Source organism: Haemorhous mexicanus, chromosome 3 (assembly GCF_027477595.1).
Source record: "Haemorhous mexicanus isolate bHaeMex1 chromosome 3, bHaeMex1.pri, whole genome shotgun sequence".
Lineage (NCBI taxonomy): Eukaryota > Metazoa > Chordata > Aves > Passeriformes > Fringillidae > Haemorhous > Haemorhous mexicanus.
Window position 1 is genome coordinate 99,349,861 of NC_082343.1, and position 19,992 is coordinate 99,369,852.

The following is a 19,992-nucleotide window of genomic DNA, read 5'->3' on the forward strand; positions in this document are numbered from 1 at the left end:
AAATCTATCACTGAATATTTAATGTGTAGCTAAATCTAGCACTGGATGCTCCTCCTACTCAGCAGTGTAGGCCAGCAGGAAGATGACTCAAGGCTACCTTCGATGTATTTTATTGCATGTATATACATATATATATATATATATATATATATATATATATATATATGTATATAAATATATATACACATTTATACATTGGCCATGGCAGGGGACATACAAAGAAATTCAGTCACAGCTCTGAAAGTATCAGATAAGTTTCCCTTTACATGGTTAGAGATCTATGAATTTTTCAGCTCCATTTTGTTATTAACCTGCTATTTACAACTTTGATGGACAGATACAAAGATGGTTGTTCTTTTCCTTTTATTATATATGTTCAGTATTTTGTGACTGTTTTTTCTCAAAGACAGAGAACAGGGTCTGTATTAAAAAAAAAAAAAGAAAAATATTTAAAAAGGAATTTGTTTTGCAGAATTACTGCAAACCAATTTATTTGTTGCAGTGAATGCAGTAAATAGTGTGATCAGAGGAGCTAATTTTTGAACTCTGAAACAAAATGCTCTTACCCTCTAGAACTACTCTTCTTTCAGAATTATTAACTAAATAAATCTCCACATAGTAAATATTTGGAAAACTGCCACAGTCAGTTTTATACATTAATTTTATGTATGAAGAAACAGTGGCTGGTTTCCAATGGCAGTGAAATCAATAGCATATTATACAACAATGTAGACATAGAGGCTGCAGTTTGCACTCTGGCTGTTCTTACAAAAGCAGCACCCAAGGGAGAATCCACCCACAGAAAAGGACAACTGTGCCTGCAGCTGCACATCCTCTCTGGGGGATTGAGCAGGGAGAGGAGGCTCCTGACTGCACAGGTTAGGGAATCTGCCTAGAAAACATTCAGTCAGTGCAGTTCAATGAAGGATCAAAAGCTGCAATAGTTCATTGATATTAATAATGAGTGTAGGTAAATGATTCATAGGTTCCCAGGAACCATTGTGATTTTCTGTTCTGGACATTTTTATAATAAATGCTATAGAATTTCTCTCAGCAATTCTCACATGGAGCCTGTAATTTCTGGTAGAGCCTGAACATTCTTTTTCCTGTATATTTTCGGAGGTCCTCCAATGGGGGAAAAAAAACCCAAACCCACTAGCTTTAGTTTACACTTCTTTTATAACAGCCTGGCATGCAGAACAGGATTGTGGAAGAAAACTTGTCATTCCTCAGATTATTATTTCAGGTTAGGGCTGAGACAAAAAGAAGCATTAGAAAGACTTTCATAAGAGAGCTACTGACTCTATTCAGTATTAATTACGTTGCTGCCAATAAGATAGACACAACACATAGTTAGCACGATACAATCCAGAAAAGCTTACAGTTTTGCCTGAGTAAAAAAAGGTGGAAAAGAAACAGAGTCACAGAAAATTGAGGTGATTTGAAAAAGGTGAGATGTAACATGACAGGTTACTCTCTCAGCTACAAATAGATCTGTCATCTGCACTCAACAACCAGCAAAGTGAGTTCCTGCCTTCTTCTTCTGTTTCAGAAGCAGCAGTTTGCTGTCAGATGGGATCATCGACTCATCTCCAAGCATTAATATTTTCTTTTTTTTCAAACTTTCAGAGACCATAAGCTAGGTTTTCTTTTAAATCTGCAGTAAAAAACCATTTACAAGGTCATTTCCCACAGGATGAATTCACAATAAGCAAGATTTTTCTCTAACTGAAATAACAGTTTAGAGATTGCGGTACACTTAAACAATTATTACCTTTTATTTTCCTTCACATAGAAGAATGTTGCCATAACCAGGTTTGACCATGCATATAAAATAACCATTTAAATTAACTTGCAACTATATAGGAAAAGTATTGCAGCCAAACAGGGTTTTGTTGCAATTTTTCCCCCTCTAGAATTATGCGACACAAACAAAAAAGAATCACATTAATTTTAGTTCTTAGTTTTGAAAAAAAAAAAAATGTTATTCAGTACCTATTTCAGCAGAAAAGGGTCTCTTTTTTCAATCCAATTATTTTTAATGTCTCTAAATAATAATGTAAGGAACCTCTATTTTGCACATTCAGCTGCTGGCTGCAAACTACTAATCCTATGAAAAAGGAAAGGACAGCATAATGCAGCTCTGCCAGTCTCTTAATGTTCATTACTGCATTTTTTTCTCCACTGGGACCAGAACGGATTGAATTGAAATTGCAGAGGCAGTTAACTAAAGATTATTCAGTATGAACTTCATTCAGTGTTTATGTTTTGCTGCAAGCCTTGCTGTTTAACAGAATAAAGGCACCTCCTACATTCTTTTCTCAGTGATATTTGAATTCTTCCTGGAATATCTCCTGATGACTAGAAGCAGGAGACACTCAAACACATACAGGGCTGTGGCTGTCAAGTTCAGATATTTGTATTATGAGATGAGCTGCCTGCTTACATTACCAGCCGAAGGGAAAAAGAAGCCACACTAATAGCAAAAGACATAATAATAAATGCTAAATAGAAAACACAAGACAGAGAAATGACTGATTTCAAAAATCAGTGAAAAAAATTACTTGTTTTTTTCAAACACAACCTACCTTGATTTGCTAAAACCTAGGCAATGAAGAAATAATGGTGGAATTTCTTTACCAAAAAAAATTAAACCATTTCTTAATGTAAATTACTTGCTGGTATCGATCTCTATGGACATGAGCTCCCAGTAGTAGGAAGATTTTATCTGGTATAATAAGTAACATTATTATATAAAGTTAATTAACTTCATTCCACAACAAAAGTTATTTTGTTAGTGTTAACCCAAATTTAATGACTGTTCTATCTTTGCAAACTGATCTCTGTATTATTAGAAAAATGAAGAAGAAATTACATCACATATGCAACATTCACTGTCTTCTGCTGAAGACTTCTGAAAAATGAAAAGCAAGCAGACAGAATGCAAATTAAGGGTTAGCTCAGGTGTCTGTACAAAACATTTATTTTCTCTTAGTCAGACTTTTGAACCTCATTATTTGACCTCAGTGTCTCAGCTGTGTGGGGTTCAAATCAGTAAAGGACTGGGCAATCTTTCATTTAGCCAAGTCTATGTGCAGCCTTTGCTTTTTATAAAGATGGTCAGAATTCAGTACTTGTAAGAAAACTGTTGCAGCAAAATATTGCATCAGAAGACTTGTGGGGGACTGGCAGAAAGCAGAATGAATATTTACATTTGTCTTTTTTAGTTAGGAAGCTGGATTAGAACTCAGTATTGAACAAAAGCTTTCACAGAGTGCTGCTGCAGATGCTGAAACTCATCATTATGTTTTCATGCATACAGGTAAACCTGCTGTTTCAGCTGCTCTTCAGTAGAACAGAATTTGACCAGATGTTCACGTCTTCACTCTTATACGTTTCATGATGAATTTTCATTGTAAAGCCAGACTGATTTAGATGTAGATGTATTACATCAACATCTTATGATAAAGTAAATGTTTGGGGGTTTGTTTGTCTCTGCTTAAAAAATATTCATATTTTTCCTTCAGTCTAAAGAAAAACAATCGATACATATTCAGAATATGCCACTCCAGTAGATGAGGTCTGAGTAATGAAAAACTGAGAGAGTGAAGATAAATATTTAGACAAGACTCAATTCAGCATCTATAGCTGTTCTCCTCACCTCAGAAAATACCTTTATTTTGCATGCAGGTAACCACCAATGATACGTTATCTACAGGGATGGATTGCCTGCCCTTCTACCGCTCATCTCCCGCATGCGGCACTGGTGATCATGCTATTCTCTTTGGAAATATATCCATGCTAAATACAAGACAGCAGATCAATGGCTTAACTTCTTTCCTTGATGCCTCTACAGTCTATGGCAGTACTCCTGCTGTTGAAAACAAACTGAGGAATTTAACAAGCAAAGAAGGCCTTCTCAGAGTAAACCTAAAGTACCATGATAACCATCGGGAGTACCTGCCTTTTACAGACCAGATCCCATCCCCTTGTGCACAGGACTCAAGTGCAAGTGGAGGTGAGAGGGTGGAATGTTTCCTGGCTGGGGACAGTCGCTCCAGCGAGGTCACCTCCCTGGCTGCCATGCACACACTGTGGCTGAGGGAGCACAACCGCCTGGCCCGAGCCCTCAAACGCATCAACGGCCACTGGAGCGCCGAGACCGTCTACCAAGAGACGCGCAAAATTGTTGGTGCGCTGCATCAGGTTGGCTGCTTGTTTGCTTATCTACACACTGCAGTGAATATCTCACAACAGAACTCACAAAGCTTCAAATGTGCTTCTGTGAGGGGCTTTTGAGATCATGTCACCTTTTCTTTCCCACCTATTTCCGTGCTTCACATATGGCATGTTTAAAGTTTGTTTTGCTTTCCACTTTCCTAAATGCAATGTCCCAGTACTTAGTTTGTCTAGGCACCTTAGTGCTCTGATTTTCATGGCAGTTTCTACTCTGATACTTATTTATGCAGGCAACTACAATGTCTGTTTTGTCTATAAATGAGGCCTTTTCAGATGCTTTTTTTTTTTTTTTTTTTTTTTTTGGTAAGGGAAATTATTGAAAAGTAATGTATGTCTCTCTATTTCTATAATGTACAAAATGTTTACTTTCTCACAGGTATATCATAAATAATAAATCCTCTGTGTAAAAATGCCAGTGAAGTTCTCAATTAAGTAGTAATGCACAAACATCAGGGGCTACTGTTGACAGGAGATAGCAGGAGAAATAGGAGTAGGAAAATACAGAAGAGTCCATAAGGATGTGTATATTAGACATGTTTTCTGACTTTTATAATTTGTTTTTTTTTTCAGTACCAAAGGACACTTATTTGAAGATAAATTGGGGAAGGATGCAATAAAAGTTCATTTTTCTGATAAAACAATTTTCCTTTCTTCTGCCACAATTTTTAGACAGTGGAATAGAATAAGAAGCATGTTTCCTTTAAGAAACCACCTACATTATCTAATGCATTGTTCCTTGCACTCAAAGCCATATAGCTTCAAAGTAACACAGTTGTATTTAGTCAGCTCTTTTGAAATGTTTAGCTTTTTGTTGACTTTAACCAAGTCAGCTCCTCTACCATAAATACGCCATTTTTCATTAAAAGAATGGCATTGACAAGTCATAATAGTTGTTAATGCTTGTTAGAAGAAAATTGCAAGACCAAAAGCAGGCCTCTGTGCATTCATATCCTTCTGGTTTGCATCTGCAAACATAACAGCCTGAAAGAAACAGTTCTATGCAAGGCGCTGCACTGCATGGATCAGCACTGCTCATTATCTCTGCTGGTATCACAGACTAATGAGATTTGCCTGTGGCTCATAAGAAATGGGTTTGAGTTATTTCTAGCTGGTTTAGAAACATTCATTCAGGACAGATAATTGGAGTATCTCTATTAGTGTGGTATTTTAACTGGCACACTAATGACAGCTCTGGTTGAATTTACCTTGAGATTTCCACTATCAAGTTTTGTTTCAGTTGCTAGACATCTCTAAAATTCTCTTTTTTTGGAAGGAATGCTTTCAAGCTAGAGTCCTGCCTGTGGGTGTGTAATTATAGAGAATTGAATAAAAAGCCTATTCTTCTTTCTAGAATAAAGAAGATGTAAAAAAAAATCTATTTAGACCATCCTCTTCTTCCTGGATGTTTTTTTGGCACCATAAATATCTCTAGTGACAAGTATTTGATAATAGAAACTTGACAAAGTTAGCAAACATAGCAATTGTCTGTTGATATCCTGCACAAAAGAGGGTTTTTTGGCTGCATTACACAGTTTCACTGACAAGGAGTAGTAACTGCCCTTTGTATTTCATGGGAATGACACAAGCTTAACTTTATAAAGTATTAATACTGCAGTATGCAGTGTTAAAGACACATATTCTTATTTATCTCATGTTTTGTGCAAAAAAACATTTTTTCATTGTCATTTAATATCTCAAGAAAAAATGTTCACGTATGCAACTGCTAGTCTAAACATTACTATCTGATACATACAAAGTTTGCACACACCTATGCTGCTCTTTCTGGAGACAGTTTCCCCTGATGTGCCATTTGGATTATGAAAGATGGACTATTTGGCACTAGTCAGATGGAGCAGGACTTCTGCAGATCAATATGAATCCAATTCTCTTTGATTTATTACAGTACCAGAGAACCATCTCTGAAAGAATGGAGCTGCTCCCACTTAATCCCAGTTTTAGGTGACAACTGCCTTTAGTTTTCAGTGTACATGTAGGTGTTTATTTCGCTTCCTTCTGCGTCTGCTTGTGTTCTCTGAACATCTTGCATGGTCCAAGGCATGGGTTGAAAGTGGCTGAAAGTCTCTCTTCTGAGACTTACATACATTAACTGCTTAGATGAAACCTGTTTGTGAAATTAGATTATTAGGTAGTTCCTCTCAGAATATGTAATTATAAAGAATAAATAGGTAAACAATGTATCTTATAAAATAGTATGTATTGAATAATGTCAGAACTCATGTTTATAAAGTGTAAAGTTTAGACTATTAACAAAACTATAATAATGTGTCCATTTTTTTATTAAAAATTGAACTCTGTAAAATCACCTTTTACCCAAAAGTTTAGGACTTCAACATCATCTTCATCATCTGTAAATCCTTTAGTATTTTCAATGAGAGCAGCAAACTAACCATGCAAAGCACTTTAATGAATTAAACATCATTGCTATATTTCATAGTTCTCTATTTTTTCTGCAATCTTTTCCAGGTGCTGAAGCTTCATTTAATTGGCACCACACTATCTCAGTGAGATACTATTCCTCTGCAGTTACAGCTGGCCAATGGCAATGACAAGACACACTTTTGGCCTTACTTATCCTTATGGTGGTTCACACATTTTTATATTCACTCTTCCAACCTTTTTTTTTTGTTTTCCTGTTCCAACCATTGTGCCCCACTCACACCTACTTTCGGGTACACTTGCAGAGGCTTTTGAAAGGAATGTCTCCTGAACCCTATGAAAAGTGATAAGAATTTCTGGATCTTTTTCATCTAATTGATAAAAACATATAGCTGTAATTCTGCCTTCTGAATGAGAAGAGTGTTGCCTTTAACAGTAACACCCTGCCTGACTCCCAGTATTCTAGTGTTTACAGGTCAGGATTCAATTACTTTTTCTGTAAACAGTGCACATGGGTTTCATGATATGATGCAAAATCTATACAAACCCTTTTCTGACACTCAGATGCTGTTTCTATCTAGATACTTACCAAATGATTGGCAGAATTGCTAAGAAATTAGTGTTTTATTTTCTCTGGTATGACTAAATGAATAGAATTTAAATGATCTTAATTTCTCAGTTAATATATGGTTATATAGATGAAAAAGTTCACATTAAAACACCAAGCATATGGGCCTCTGTTTAAAACACAGTGCTCATTTTTCATAATTTTCCACTAAATAAACTATTGGAACAATGACTGCCATGAGATAGCAGAAATATTGATGTTACTGATTAAAATTGTTTTCTTTGTGAGGCTTCTGCAGAGTTTGGATGTGATTTTATGAGATGATGAATGTAGCCTAAGAGGAATTTGGATTACTACTAATCTCATTAATGTCACAGAATTGAGACCACTCAGTACCTTGCAGGTTCAGACTTAGGATATCCACATACATTCCCTTATGCTCCTGCAAATGCATAAAAGTTAACTTTTTTTAAACAAATAGACTCAAAGTAAGCCAGAAATTATGAAGCCATTCATTAAGCTAACTTGTGATTTCTTTCTCATATAGTTGCTTGCTGTCTGACTTTGACGTATTTTGTAACAAGCGCATTCCTTTCTTTCCACAAGAGATCTCATTTATTGAAGGAATACTCTACTGAAAGAAAGTACTGTGCTTATTTATGAAAGCAAATAAACATTTTATGTCATTATCTGAGAGAAGGGACTGCATGCAAAAGAATTTTAACAAAAATAATTTTGATGCTTGTCAGCTTTTAACATCTTCTTTGAAATTTATATAGGTGTAAGTTGTAGGAACCTGTACTGAGCCTCTCCTTGACTTCACACAGACAAATTTGGCCACATCCAGAGAATAAAAAAATTCTAGATGCCATTTTAGATGGGGTTCTTTGGCAGATTCAAGTAGCAGTATTGTAGTCTTCTGTATTAGGAACAACTTAGCCTGTATTGTCTAAAACTCACCTCTACTTGATGGAGCCTCATTTAGACTTTGGAACTTTCCATCAAACAGATGCCTCTCCTAGTGAAGGGTAGGCAGGCATAAGACACCTTTTTACCCTTAGCCTTTTAATTTTTGTGTCTTGAAATGGCAACCCCTCTTTCCCTATCATGGAAATTAGAAATGAAGATGTTGCCTCTGGAGCAAATGAAAAATCTGAGTTGCCCTTTCCTTCAGGGAGCCCGGCCTTTCTGAGCAGCTTAGCTTGGGATTTCATTTAAAATGAGCCAAAAAATTAGTCATGCCAGGATTTTTGTATCCATGACTAACCTACTCCTCCATAAGGTCTTTGATTGTAAAAACTATGTCTAAAATTAGAACTGCTGTCTTGCAAAACCTTTGCGAATAAAGCAAAAGATTAACTTTTCAAATGACAGTGTCAGTACTAATGTCTTGCAATAATTTCATTTGTTTCATGTGCTGTGGTATTCACATGCCCTCTGAACAGAGAGAAACTGTGAGACAAGCAGAGAAGAAGGAAAACACAATTCTTATCTCTCTTGCTGTGCCTGTGTTGTGCTAAAGTAGAATGCAATATGGAGATTGTTTACCCAAAGTGAGGATGTTTTGCTCCCTTGGCCTATCAGGGCCAAGAAGTGTGTGTGTGTGGGACTGTCACGGGACAGTCACGAGAGAAGGAGAGATGAGTGCTGCTCTGTGCAGTTGTGAGCAAGAGTGAGTGCCTGGCAGATTCAGTTTAGATGAAATATACACAGTATAATAAAGTAATTCATTAGCCTTCTGATGATGGAGTCAGATGCATCATTCTCTCTCCTTCATCGGAGTCGCTGTTGATTTACAATAATATGCTGCACTAAAGGAGACCTAAAAGGGATTCTAACATATTGTCTTTTATGTATTTTGTTCACTGCACAACCTAACCTGAAAAACTAAACCTCTACTTTCTGAGAAAAGTGATCAAATTTTGGAAAGGTTTGCTTGTCTGTGCTCTGTGCCTAAAATAAAAATACAAGTTTTTTATAAGGTTATTTTATGCCAGCTAGCTTTTCAATATGCACTATATCAAGTTCAAAGGACCTTTGTCTGTATATTTATTGCATATTATATTGCATCTATGAGGTATTTTATTGAGTTCATTATGCTTCATATTTATCTCATATTGCTTTATTGAGTTCAGCATAATCTTTAACCTATAATGCATTTTCATTTTATTTGGTACATTAGAATATTTTCCCCTCTTTCCTTTTCCTCATGATTACTCCTATGCTTTTCTATGCCACTCTAATACTATTACATTATAAAAGCATTTGACTGAAGGTGTTTATCAGTCTTTTCATTTTTGAAGTGTATTTTATAGAAGTCTATAAATTGATTTAAGATTAGTATAAAATGTCTACAAGGAGATTTTGGACACCAGTATTTTAAAGCCTCATCATTTCAAATAAAAAGGAAAAAGAGGATTTGTGTCACAAACATATGTCTGAAAATAGCATCTTTTCACATTAGAAAGCGTTCTTGAAAGATATTATAGTGCTTCATGCTTTCATTGCCATTTTTAAGGCCATTATAATTTACATTTTTAATCTCAACACACCTCCTGTGAGCTGGATTACTCCTGTGGTTTGTAAATGAGAAGCACTGGTAATCTCTGCTCAGGAGGCTTTGGTCTAGCATATCTATGGTAAGACCTAACAGGGCCTGACTGTTGCACTGCTTTGAGCTGCACCACCAATTCTCTGGTCATTTGTCCCCTTGCTGCAAAAATAAGACTGATATTTTTTTCCAGCTAATATTGCACTTACTTATGCCAAATGATTGGGCATAGATGAATGAAGAAAATAGCATTTAGCACCTGGGATTCATTACTATTCATCTATAGAAAAGCTGAAATATGTTTCTTTTTCTTTTCTTTCAGATTATTACTTTAAGAGATTACATTCCCAAAATCATTGGTCCAGATGCTTTCAATCTGTATATTGGCCTTTATACAGGTTATGATCCCACAATGAATCCCACTGTTTCTAATGTATTTGCAACAGCTGCTTTTCGTTTTGGTCATGCAACAATCCAACCAATAGTAAGGCGATTGAATGCACAGTATTTAGATGATCCTGAACTCCCAAATCTTCACTTGCACCAAGTTTTCTTTAGTCCCTGGAGACTCATTAAAGAAGGTATGGTCTTATTTAAACTGCTTCTGTTGTTTTCTGTTCTTTTTCTCCCCAGAATACTGTAACTTTTTCCAAAGTTACTTATCCTGAATTAGGAATTGGAGCATTTATTTAATTAAATTATTTATTTAAGTTGTTGACTGGATTCCAGAGCACTAAAAAGAACTTGAATTATTATTCTCAATAAATAGTTGACTGAATTTGAAGAAAATTACTCTCCAGATTAAACCAGTCTGGTAGATTAGCAATAGAAGGATGAGTGATGATAAAGACATTTCTGGAATTTTTTATGTATGAATTTATTAACAGGTTGCAAGTTCTTTTATACCTGAAGAAGATGGAGCTCTTTCATATCACTATTACTTTTTCTTTAAACTAAAGGAGATTTTTGCATGTGGCTGCATGTTAAAACCTGTGTGGACAATGTTTTAAAAACATAGAAACATATATGTATTCAAATTTGTTATGAAAGTTATAATACCATCTTTTTTTATTTTTATAGGAGGCTTGGATCCTTTAATAAGGGGTCTTCTAGCACATCCAGCAAAACTGCAGGTACAAGATCAACTGCTGAATGAGGAGTTAACAGAAAAACTGTTTGTGCTGTCCAATAATGGTTCACTTGATTTATCGTCATTGAATTTACAACGTGGCCGTGATCATGGACTCCCAGGTCTATTGATTTTTCTTTAAACTGGTAACTGAAGTATAACTGCTTATATTTGGGATGTAATCATAAGCTTTTAAATAATAGTTTTAGTAATCTGAAAAGTCACTTAAGTCTCTTTTAAAATACACATTGCTTATATTCTTAACTTTGATGGAAAGTATTTGACAGTTTTGAGATTAAAATAATCTGGTAAATCTGGAATTTAGAAGAACAGTACAAGTGAGTGGATCTGGGTGTGCTCAGTGTAGGTACCTGACTTGTTTTTGCTGGAACCAGCTCTGACAAGTGGGGCTTCCTGCCTGAAGCAGCCACTCCCCATTAGCAGGCTGTCCCCAACCTGGGGGATAGGTCAATTCAGGCACAGCCTCACCAGCTCCACCAACCACAGAAGGTGTTGACAGATGTCTTCAGGAGTGGTATAGATGGCTTAGTTAGGTACACTCCACATTTTGAGAAATATTACATGTTTGTCACTGTTTTTTGCATTAGATTTTTTACTCCAGTCAGCCCAGGGTAAGATTGAACCAGCAGTCAAGGATTAATAGCCCATCAGGCCATGGATAAACCTGCTTAGAGAAAGACTGCTATATCTTAGCTCAGATCCTGCCATAATTTCTCTCATCAATTTAACCAGTAATAGTAGACCTTTTTTATACATAATTGTCTATGACTATGATCAAGATTGTCAAAATCCGGTCCTTATAAATTTTTAAATTTCAAGTATCATGTCTAACAGACAAATCTAATCTTCCTTTTAATATCATATTTGCAGGTTATAATGAATGGCGAGAATTCTGTGGTTTACCAAAACTGGAAACTCACACTGACCTGAATACAGTAATAACCAATCCCAGTGTCACTGAAAAAATCATGGAATTGTACCATAATCCTAACAACATTGATGTTTGGCTTGGTGGTCTCATGGAAGACTTTCTTCCAGGTGCTAGAACTGGTCCCCTGTTCGCATGTATAATTGGAAAGCAAATGAAAGCACTAAGGGATGGTGACCGGTGAGTTTATTACGAGTCAAACCATGTGTAGAAACCCAGGAGCAATGGAGATTTTACAGACACTTAAATATGCTTCAAAAAATCATTCTCTACCCCTTGCACATTTTTGTCTTAGTTCTTTCAGTTTTGTTGGGTGAGCTTTTGATTATTCCTCTTTGGCTGGTACACAGTATCAATTCCAGATAACATGGAATTTCTTTCTATGGTACTGTGGTATCCAGCTGTGCACTCCTGCTGAAAATGCAAGGTGCCACCAGAAGTTAATTGTGGCAGGGGCCAGTGGCTTCTGCAGGGATGGATGTAGTACTGTGCAGGCTTTATTCCCCCTGAGGGCTGCCCTGGGCTCAGGAGCTGAAAGAACCTCAATATTTTTCTTTGGCAACTGCAGCAAAGTCAGAAAGCATAGGAAAAAGCTGTAATTCAGTCTTCATAGAGGGGATTAAAAAAACACCACATACTTGGCCTTATGTGAATTGGGACTGCAGAATGTTCCCAGAGTTACCTCATTGGACACAGCATAAGATGTCAGTTCAACCAACCTTGTACAAGTGCCACCAGGACCTTGTACCAGTACAACCCTTCATACCAAAAAAGCAGGAGGAATGCAGCTTTAGGTCACAACGGGGCACAAGAAGCTGTTTATATCTTGCTTCTGCTCATGAAGCAATTATAAAACCAAAAATTTTTATTTCTGTCGTGTACTTGTGGCAGTAATTTTGGATCTCATGAGACAACTAATTTAAAACTGCTCATACCATGCTAGCAGGGATGTTTAAGTACATCTGATCCTTACAATGACCTTTAAGCTCCCCTTATAAGTCACTGTTATGGAAAATAACCATTATGGAAATAATCATCCAAGGCAGAATTTAAATCTGAACTTTAAAAAATGTTAATTAATTATCTCACAAGAAAAAGCAATGCTAATCATAAAGGTAACATTTTATTTGCAAAAACTGTATAGACAACAAATATTCTACTCCTCTGTGTTAAAAACATGGTTGAAAGCCCTCTGAATTGTACAGGCATACTTTTCCCTATCTGAGGAAGGAGTATCTATGGAGGTCTTTTCAGCCTCCATTCTATTATTCAGTACCTTACACAGTTACTTAACATTCAGTGTCTTATAATGCTACCTGCATTAAATAAGCATAAGCCTAATTTAATACATTAATTCCAAATTGAGAAAAAGATAGTTCTAACAATGAAAGAATTCCCCACTTTTCTGCCACAAAGTTTGTGGGAGTTAACTTAAATGTGAAATGATATTCTGTCATTAATAATAAAGAAACCACCTAAGAGAAGTTAGAAGTATGTTAGAACATGTTATAGTTGTCACATAATAAGAACAAAAAAGTGTCTGGTCAGGTAGAGTGTTGGGTGTTACCTATAAGCGCACCAGGGACACTACATACACAAGATACCCCAACTGACAGATCTGTATGCAGGGATTTAAAAATAATTCTTCTAATGTACTCTTTAAGTTCAAAAATCAGGACTACCTGGAATTGTCATCTATCTGAACTCTGAATTCTGATGGCCCAAAAAACTTTTTTTCAGTAATCTCACAAAAAATAAAAGGTTTTCTTCTTCCTATCTGCCAAACTCAGGCACTGTCTTAACCACACCACCTGAAACAGCTTGTTTCTGATCCATTAGTCTTCTTCCGCCTCTTCCTCCTCTGAATATTTTTTCAGGATTTGAAATATTTGGGCAAAACTTCTGAAGTTTTGACATACTTTGCATAGGGATTTGGTCACCGGATACAGACAGAATGGAGTAAACCAAAATGTTTGTTAAAGTAAACATCTATCTTTTGGGTAGATTAAAAAATATTTTTTCATTTAGACCTGTAGATAAAACTGAATTTTGTGATGAAAGTAGAATAGGTTTTAATGTACATGAAAGGGGACATGGCTGATGTAGAACTTAGTGGAGGAACATCTTTGATAGCTTTGGTTATAGGAAGGGGCCTTGGAATCATCAGTGAGGTTTCAGGATGCTCTGAGTAGTTTAGGAACGGTGTGCAGGGAGATTTAGCCTTTAGCCCCTCCATCTCTCCTGCAGTTCTTGCCACAGTGCTGCTGAGGTTTGGGACATTCACTTCACCCCTGGTTCTGTAAATTGCCTCCTCCTTCAATGTAGGCAAAGTGGGATGGGTTTTTTTAACAAATCAGGCTTCTGAAGGTAATTATTGGCATACAAATAAAGCCAGTTTTCCAAAATTTCACATGCACTTACCTTATCCAGCAGGTATGCTCCTCTTGGCAGCAGGATCCGATTTGCCCTGAAAAGCCACCCTAGGGCACACTGGCAGTCCTCCCCAGAACACAAACACAATTATCAGACTTCCCATTTTTACAGACAGCTCATAAAAATCTTCAAATGCTACTCACATGTCAGGGTTGCATAGAGTCCACAGTCAATTTTGCTGCTCTGTTTTATTTGGGAAAATGTAAACACAAACTCACTGACTTTCTAGTTACCTCAGCCATGAGCCCACTGTATTATGGATCATAAGTCCTCTATTAAACCTGAGCTCAGTTTTATAGTGTGATCACTCCCATACTCTACTGCTGACTATCCTCAGGCATGTTACCACCAATCCTGCCTAGCATTTGGGAAAATCCTAACTGGCTTGGCCTGAGTACCACAGGGAACTAAGTAGTGTAGCAGTGCTTATGACCATTTAATTTACTAATAGAGATATTAAATCAAACTCTCCAGAAGTATTTTTGGCATTAATGACACTTCTTTATTTACAAAATGTTTATCTTTTCTTTTCTCCTCATTGTTTTCTTTCCTTTAACCTTTGAATGTATATTGTCTATGCATACATATATATTTTATATGTCACCATTTAATAGATATACTTTTGTAGCACCAACTGGTTCCTCTGTTCTGACACCACACTCCTGACAAAAATAAACAGGTCTTGTCTATTCCAGACAGTCCTCTTAGCTTTCTTTTTGTATGATCAAAAACATAACTATCTTACATTTTTCCACTATAATTACTCTGCATGTCTACAGGTTTCTTAGCAAATTAAATGCTCCTAGTTAACCAGAGAAACATTCAACAATACCTGTTTTCCTAGCAACCATTCAGTAAGAGCAAGCAGAATTCAAAAGCTTTGGTATGGGGAAATCTATTATGGTTACTCCTCCCATTCTTCTATAATTTAAGCTTTAACAATTTATGAGTGAACAGCACATACTACTGTGCATAGGAGTAAGGATCCAGTCCAAATAAGTCTGTCTCAAGTTTTTATCTCAGGATTGTAACTTTTTTTGTGGACCTGTTTAATCAATGAAAAGCAATTCTGTTGGCTTTAACACAAGACCTGAGCTGACCAGTACATCAGACTCACACTAGCCTTTTTATTAATGGTTCTGTATGGTCATGACGTTTACTCTTATTATTGTTATATTCACCTATTTTTGCTGTAATTCTTATTTTTAGTCTTTTATATAATGTACTGTGTAAGTCAGAATAACCAGTTCTTTGAGTTTTATCTTTTCAGAAAAAGTTTGTATTATTTTTTCCAGATTTTGGTGGGAAAATGATGTTTTCACAGAAGCTCAAAAGCAGGAACTCAAAAAACATTCACTGTCCCGTGTGATTTGTGACAACACAGGCATTTCTGAAGTGCCAGCAGATGCCTTTCAACTTGGAAAGTTTCCACAAGATTTTAAGCATTGTAACAATATACCTGGGATGAATTTAGAAGCTTGGCAAGAATTTTATCAGGAAGGTAATCTGTTGTTACCAATCATTTTGGAGGGGAAGGGAGGGGTGGAGAGAGAAGGGGAGGGAAGGGGGAATAAAAGTTCTATGATTCCATAATCCCACTTCTAAGTGGGATTATGGAATCATAGAACATTTTGGCTTGGAAGGGATCTTTATAAAACATCCAGTTCAACTCACCTGGAATGACCAAGGACATATTCAAGTGTATCAAATTGCTTAGAGCCCTGTGCAATCTGAATCCAAATGTTTCCAGGGATGGGGCACTCACCTCTCAGGGCAACTTGTGCCAGTGTTTGAGTACTCTTGTGTGGTGAGCACATATCCTCTGAACAGACACAGACATAATTCTCTCCCAGGATTTTCCTGGGAAGCTGTGAGAAAGCTCAAAGAAAACAATTCTTATCTCTACTTGCTGCATCTGTTGTTGTGCACATGTGGAATGTGTCATGGAGATTGTTTACCAAAGAGTGATTTTTTAATTGGACTCTGGTGATGGTGTTTTGATTGATTGACCAATTAGGTCAAAGTTGTATCAGACTGGCAAGGATAATGGGTTTTTAATATAATAGAACATAGTATAGAATAGTATAGTGTACTAACAGTAACAATAAAGTGATTGATCAGCCTTCTACAATCATGGAGTCTGCTCATTATTCCCCATTCAGGGGATTGCTGCTACAATACTCTTTTAAAAAACTTGTTTCTCACACTTAATCTAAATCAACCCTCTTTTAGTTTAAAAACATTACCCCTTGTCCTATTGCATGAGGTTCTGGTAAAAAGTTTGTGCAAATCATTCTGAAAAGACTTGGTTAATTAGCAGATGGCAAAAAGGTTTCCCTGGAGCCTTTTCTTCTCCAGGCTGCAACAACAACAACAACAACAACCCCAACTCTCTCAGCCTCTCTCTTCAAAGGAAAGGTGCTCCAGCCATCTGATTATCTGTGTTGCCCTACTATGGACTTGATCCAACAGGTCCATGTCCTTCTTATGTTGTAATGCTAGTTTTGTGAGGATTACAAGTCAAACCTGTGCTATCCCATATAAATTCTTTTCCATAAATGAACAATGAAAATCTTGATTGCCCTAAAACATGTGAAAATTTTCACTGAAGTTAATGTTTATAGCAGTAATGAACACCATCCATTTGTAAGTATAAGGGGATGTCATAGTTTGACATGGGATGTCAAACTTTTAATGTTTTAAAAGCCTGTTATACAGATTTTCTATTTGTAGATGAACTATGTGGAACACCAAAGAGTGTGGAAAATGGTGATTTTGTATACTGCTCAGAATCTGGAAAATTTACAGTGACTTATACATGTCACTATGGATTTCAGTTGCAAGGAGAAGAACAATTAACCTGCACAAGCAAAGGATGGAACTTTGAGGCTCCAGTTTGTATAGGTATCTATTATTATTATTATTATTATTAATACTAATTATTATTAATTATTTATTTATTTATGAGTTTTCTAACAGCTAAAGTCCACCGTAGCTCATCAGATGTGAATTCACTCCTACACTTCCTTGTAGTTAGCATCCCGGGGTTATAGGCGTAATAGCACAAAAATGTGAAATTCTCTCCAGAATTGCTATCTCAATTTCTGCCTGTTCTGATTCAGCAATCAAGCTGATGATAGGAAAATGGCACTAAAAAAATGCCCAATTAAGCAAAAATCAAGTCTATTAACAGCCATTGGGAGGGAGGGGGAGGAGAAAGTGAGGAAAAAGGCAGCAAATCAGAACTATACATTGCTTCCTCCTACATTGAACATAACAGCATGACAAAGAGTCGTCATTTTTCTGGCATTGTTTCAATGGATCCTCTAGATAAAAGTTGAACTACGCACCACTAGGCCATGTGTCATCCTAATAATTTTAGTAAAAGTGAAAAAAAAAAACATTCTGTGAAGTGAATAAGTGAAATTCAGAAAAGTAATAATCACTTTGGTCCAACCTCCCTCTCCCAAATAGCTGTGAAAAGATTTGCCAGAAGTTAATTATTTCTGCAGGTACAAAAGTAGAGTAGGTGAAAAATCAGCAAAAGGACATATTTCTGGCACATTTTCACAGGAACCCTTTTCTGTTTTTTTAATAATTCTTTAATCTTTATTTTCTTTTTGCCTTTTAGTGTGAATAGAATAGATTAGAAAGAGAATGTGGCAAATATATCGACTTTCACTCTTCATGTTATGAAGAATGAATTCTCTCTGTTCACATTTCAAATATGTGCTTTTATAATGGGGATGTGTGTACATATATATGTATATACGTGTGTGTGGGTATGCATATTCACACTCCTCTGCTTTATAAGAACATGAGAGAAAACTAAACCCAAAAAGGCTGTATTTCAGAATATATTATGGATGGTGATAAAATAATTTGAGTGCAAGTGCTGCAGCTCATCCACATTAAAGTCTGCTTATCAGTATTTCTGTGATAGTGGAATAGAAAGCTCTTCATTCTAATTGTATACCTGGTATGGAAAAAGTAAAATGAAATTTGCAGCTCTTTCCTTTATTCACATCCTATTTATCCACTGAATTCCTCCCACATAAATACTATATAAAGAAATAAAGCTGTTAAATGAATTATAATAAAACCTTTTCAATAGATTAATGTTCTGGCAGTGAATGGAATAAATAAGCTAAATGAGTGAATCATTCCTTGTCCTAGTTTCTTTTAATATGTTCAGTAATGTAAACAAAAGACTGTATATCTGCTATAGGAAAACAAGCTGCTGCATATATTAAAAAAGCAATGCCTTTATTAAAGGAAAACCATCAAAACCCACTTATGCAGATGCTACTTGAGTTTTACAGTAGAAAGCACTTTGTTCCATGCATGCCTGTGCAATATGTTCCCATTCTTTTAAATATTCAGCAAATTAGGGATAAATCAAGCAATATAATGAGGAGGATAAAGCTTAGCATTTCTGCAGATGGTTTCAAAATTACATGCTGCTCTGGAAAAGACAGAGTGGTTTGCTGGCAAAAGCATAGGATTCTGAGAGCTGTTAATTCCCGCTTACTAACTTGGGCTTTGACTGAAATCATATCTATTGATTCAGGAAGTCATTTAGTGCTAGAATATGCCACCTTTCTTTATATCAAGTGATGCCATACTCCTGATAGATAACTCTTTATTTTGATTTAGTAAACTACTGCTCTCTGATTAGCAGGGTAGACTGGTCAGATCTGACATGCACTATTTAGTGATGAAGAAGTGTTAGCTACTTAGCAGATAGCATGACGGTGGATCTGCAGAAGTGGAAGTGGCACATTTGAATTACAGTGCAGGCAAGGGTACAGGTTTTCTTTCCTGGATGATGATTAAGGCAGTGAACATCGACTCAAAATTTAGTTTCGAAGGGAGTAATACTCAGAAATCTTCATCCTAAACAACAGAATCTTTTCCTGCTTCAAAGCGTTATGAAAGTTATTGTTTCTTAAGGGTTCTCAAGTTTTAGATTTTTCCTCCATGTTAGTCTTTTGACCGTCTTAATTGATAATTATCTTTAGGCACAGCGACTTTTTTGTACTAAAATTTGAGAGAATCAGGCTGATCCTATTTCCAATGATGGAAAGTGGTTTCAGTAAATACAGGTCATTTTCTTATACTGATTGAAAATAACTGCTTATATTGAAGTAGCAGATCAAACATCAAACATCGTGGTAGAGAAGGAAAGGAATGAAACTAAAAAGAGAAGACACTGAAGACTTGACTACTTGTCCACATAGGTTTGCAAAGCTTCACAGGACCATTGGTCAGAGACATTAAACCAGCTGTCAGATATACAGAACCAATTGGACAGTACCTAAAATAACACTGGACACCTACTTTTAGTCAACTGAATTCAGTCATGGGAGCAAATATTACATAGAAAGAAGAAAGTTGCAAAATTATGAAAAGACCTCTTTCTTTCTTTCTTTCTTTCTTTCTTTCTTTCTTTCTTTCTTTCTTTCTTTCTTTCTTTCTTTCTTTCTTTTTTCTTTTTTCTTTCTCTTTCTTTCTTTTTTTCTTTTTCTCTCTTTCTTTCTTTCTCTCTTTCTTTCTTTCTCTCTCTTTCTCTCTCTCTCTCTTTCTCTCTTTCTTTCTCTTTCTTTCTTTCTTTCTTTCTTTCTTTCTTTCTCTCTCTCTTTCTCTCTTTCTCTTTCTTTCATACTCTCTTTCTTTCTCTTTCTTTCTTTCTTTCTTTCTTTCTTTCTTTCTTTCTTTCTTTCTTT

The 19,992-nt window shown here is 36.0% G+C and overlaps 1 protein-coding gene across 3 annotated transcripts in view; it reads left to right on the plus strand.

Annotated features, from left to right (window-relative positions):
• The window catches only part of TPO (thyroid peroxidase), a 45,793-nt gene that overhangs the window by 17,628 nt on the left and 8,173 nt on the right, over positions 1 to 19,992 (plus strand). For 2 of the 3 annotated variants that reach the window (XM_059842819.1, XM_059842818.1), the window contains exons 8-13: positions 3,691 to 4,206; positions 10,078 to 10,336; positions 10,836 to 11,006; positions 11,776 to 12,013; positions 15,562 to 15,767; positions 17,000 to 17,170. In XM_059842819.1, the coding sequence (XP_059698802.1) occupies positions 3,691 to 4,206; positions 10,078 to 10,336; positions 10,836 to 11,006; positions 11,776 to 12,013; positions 15,562 to 15,767; positions 17,000 to 17,170 (1,561 nt within the window). The remainder of the gene's footprint in view (positions 1 to 3,690; positions 4,207 to 10,077; positions 10,337 to 10,835; positions 11,007 to 11,775; positions 12,014 to 15,561; positions 15,768 to 16,999; positions 17,171 to 19,992) is intronic. The other variant, XM_059842820.1, reaches the window with a different exon arrangement.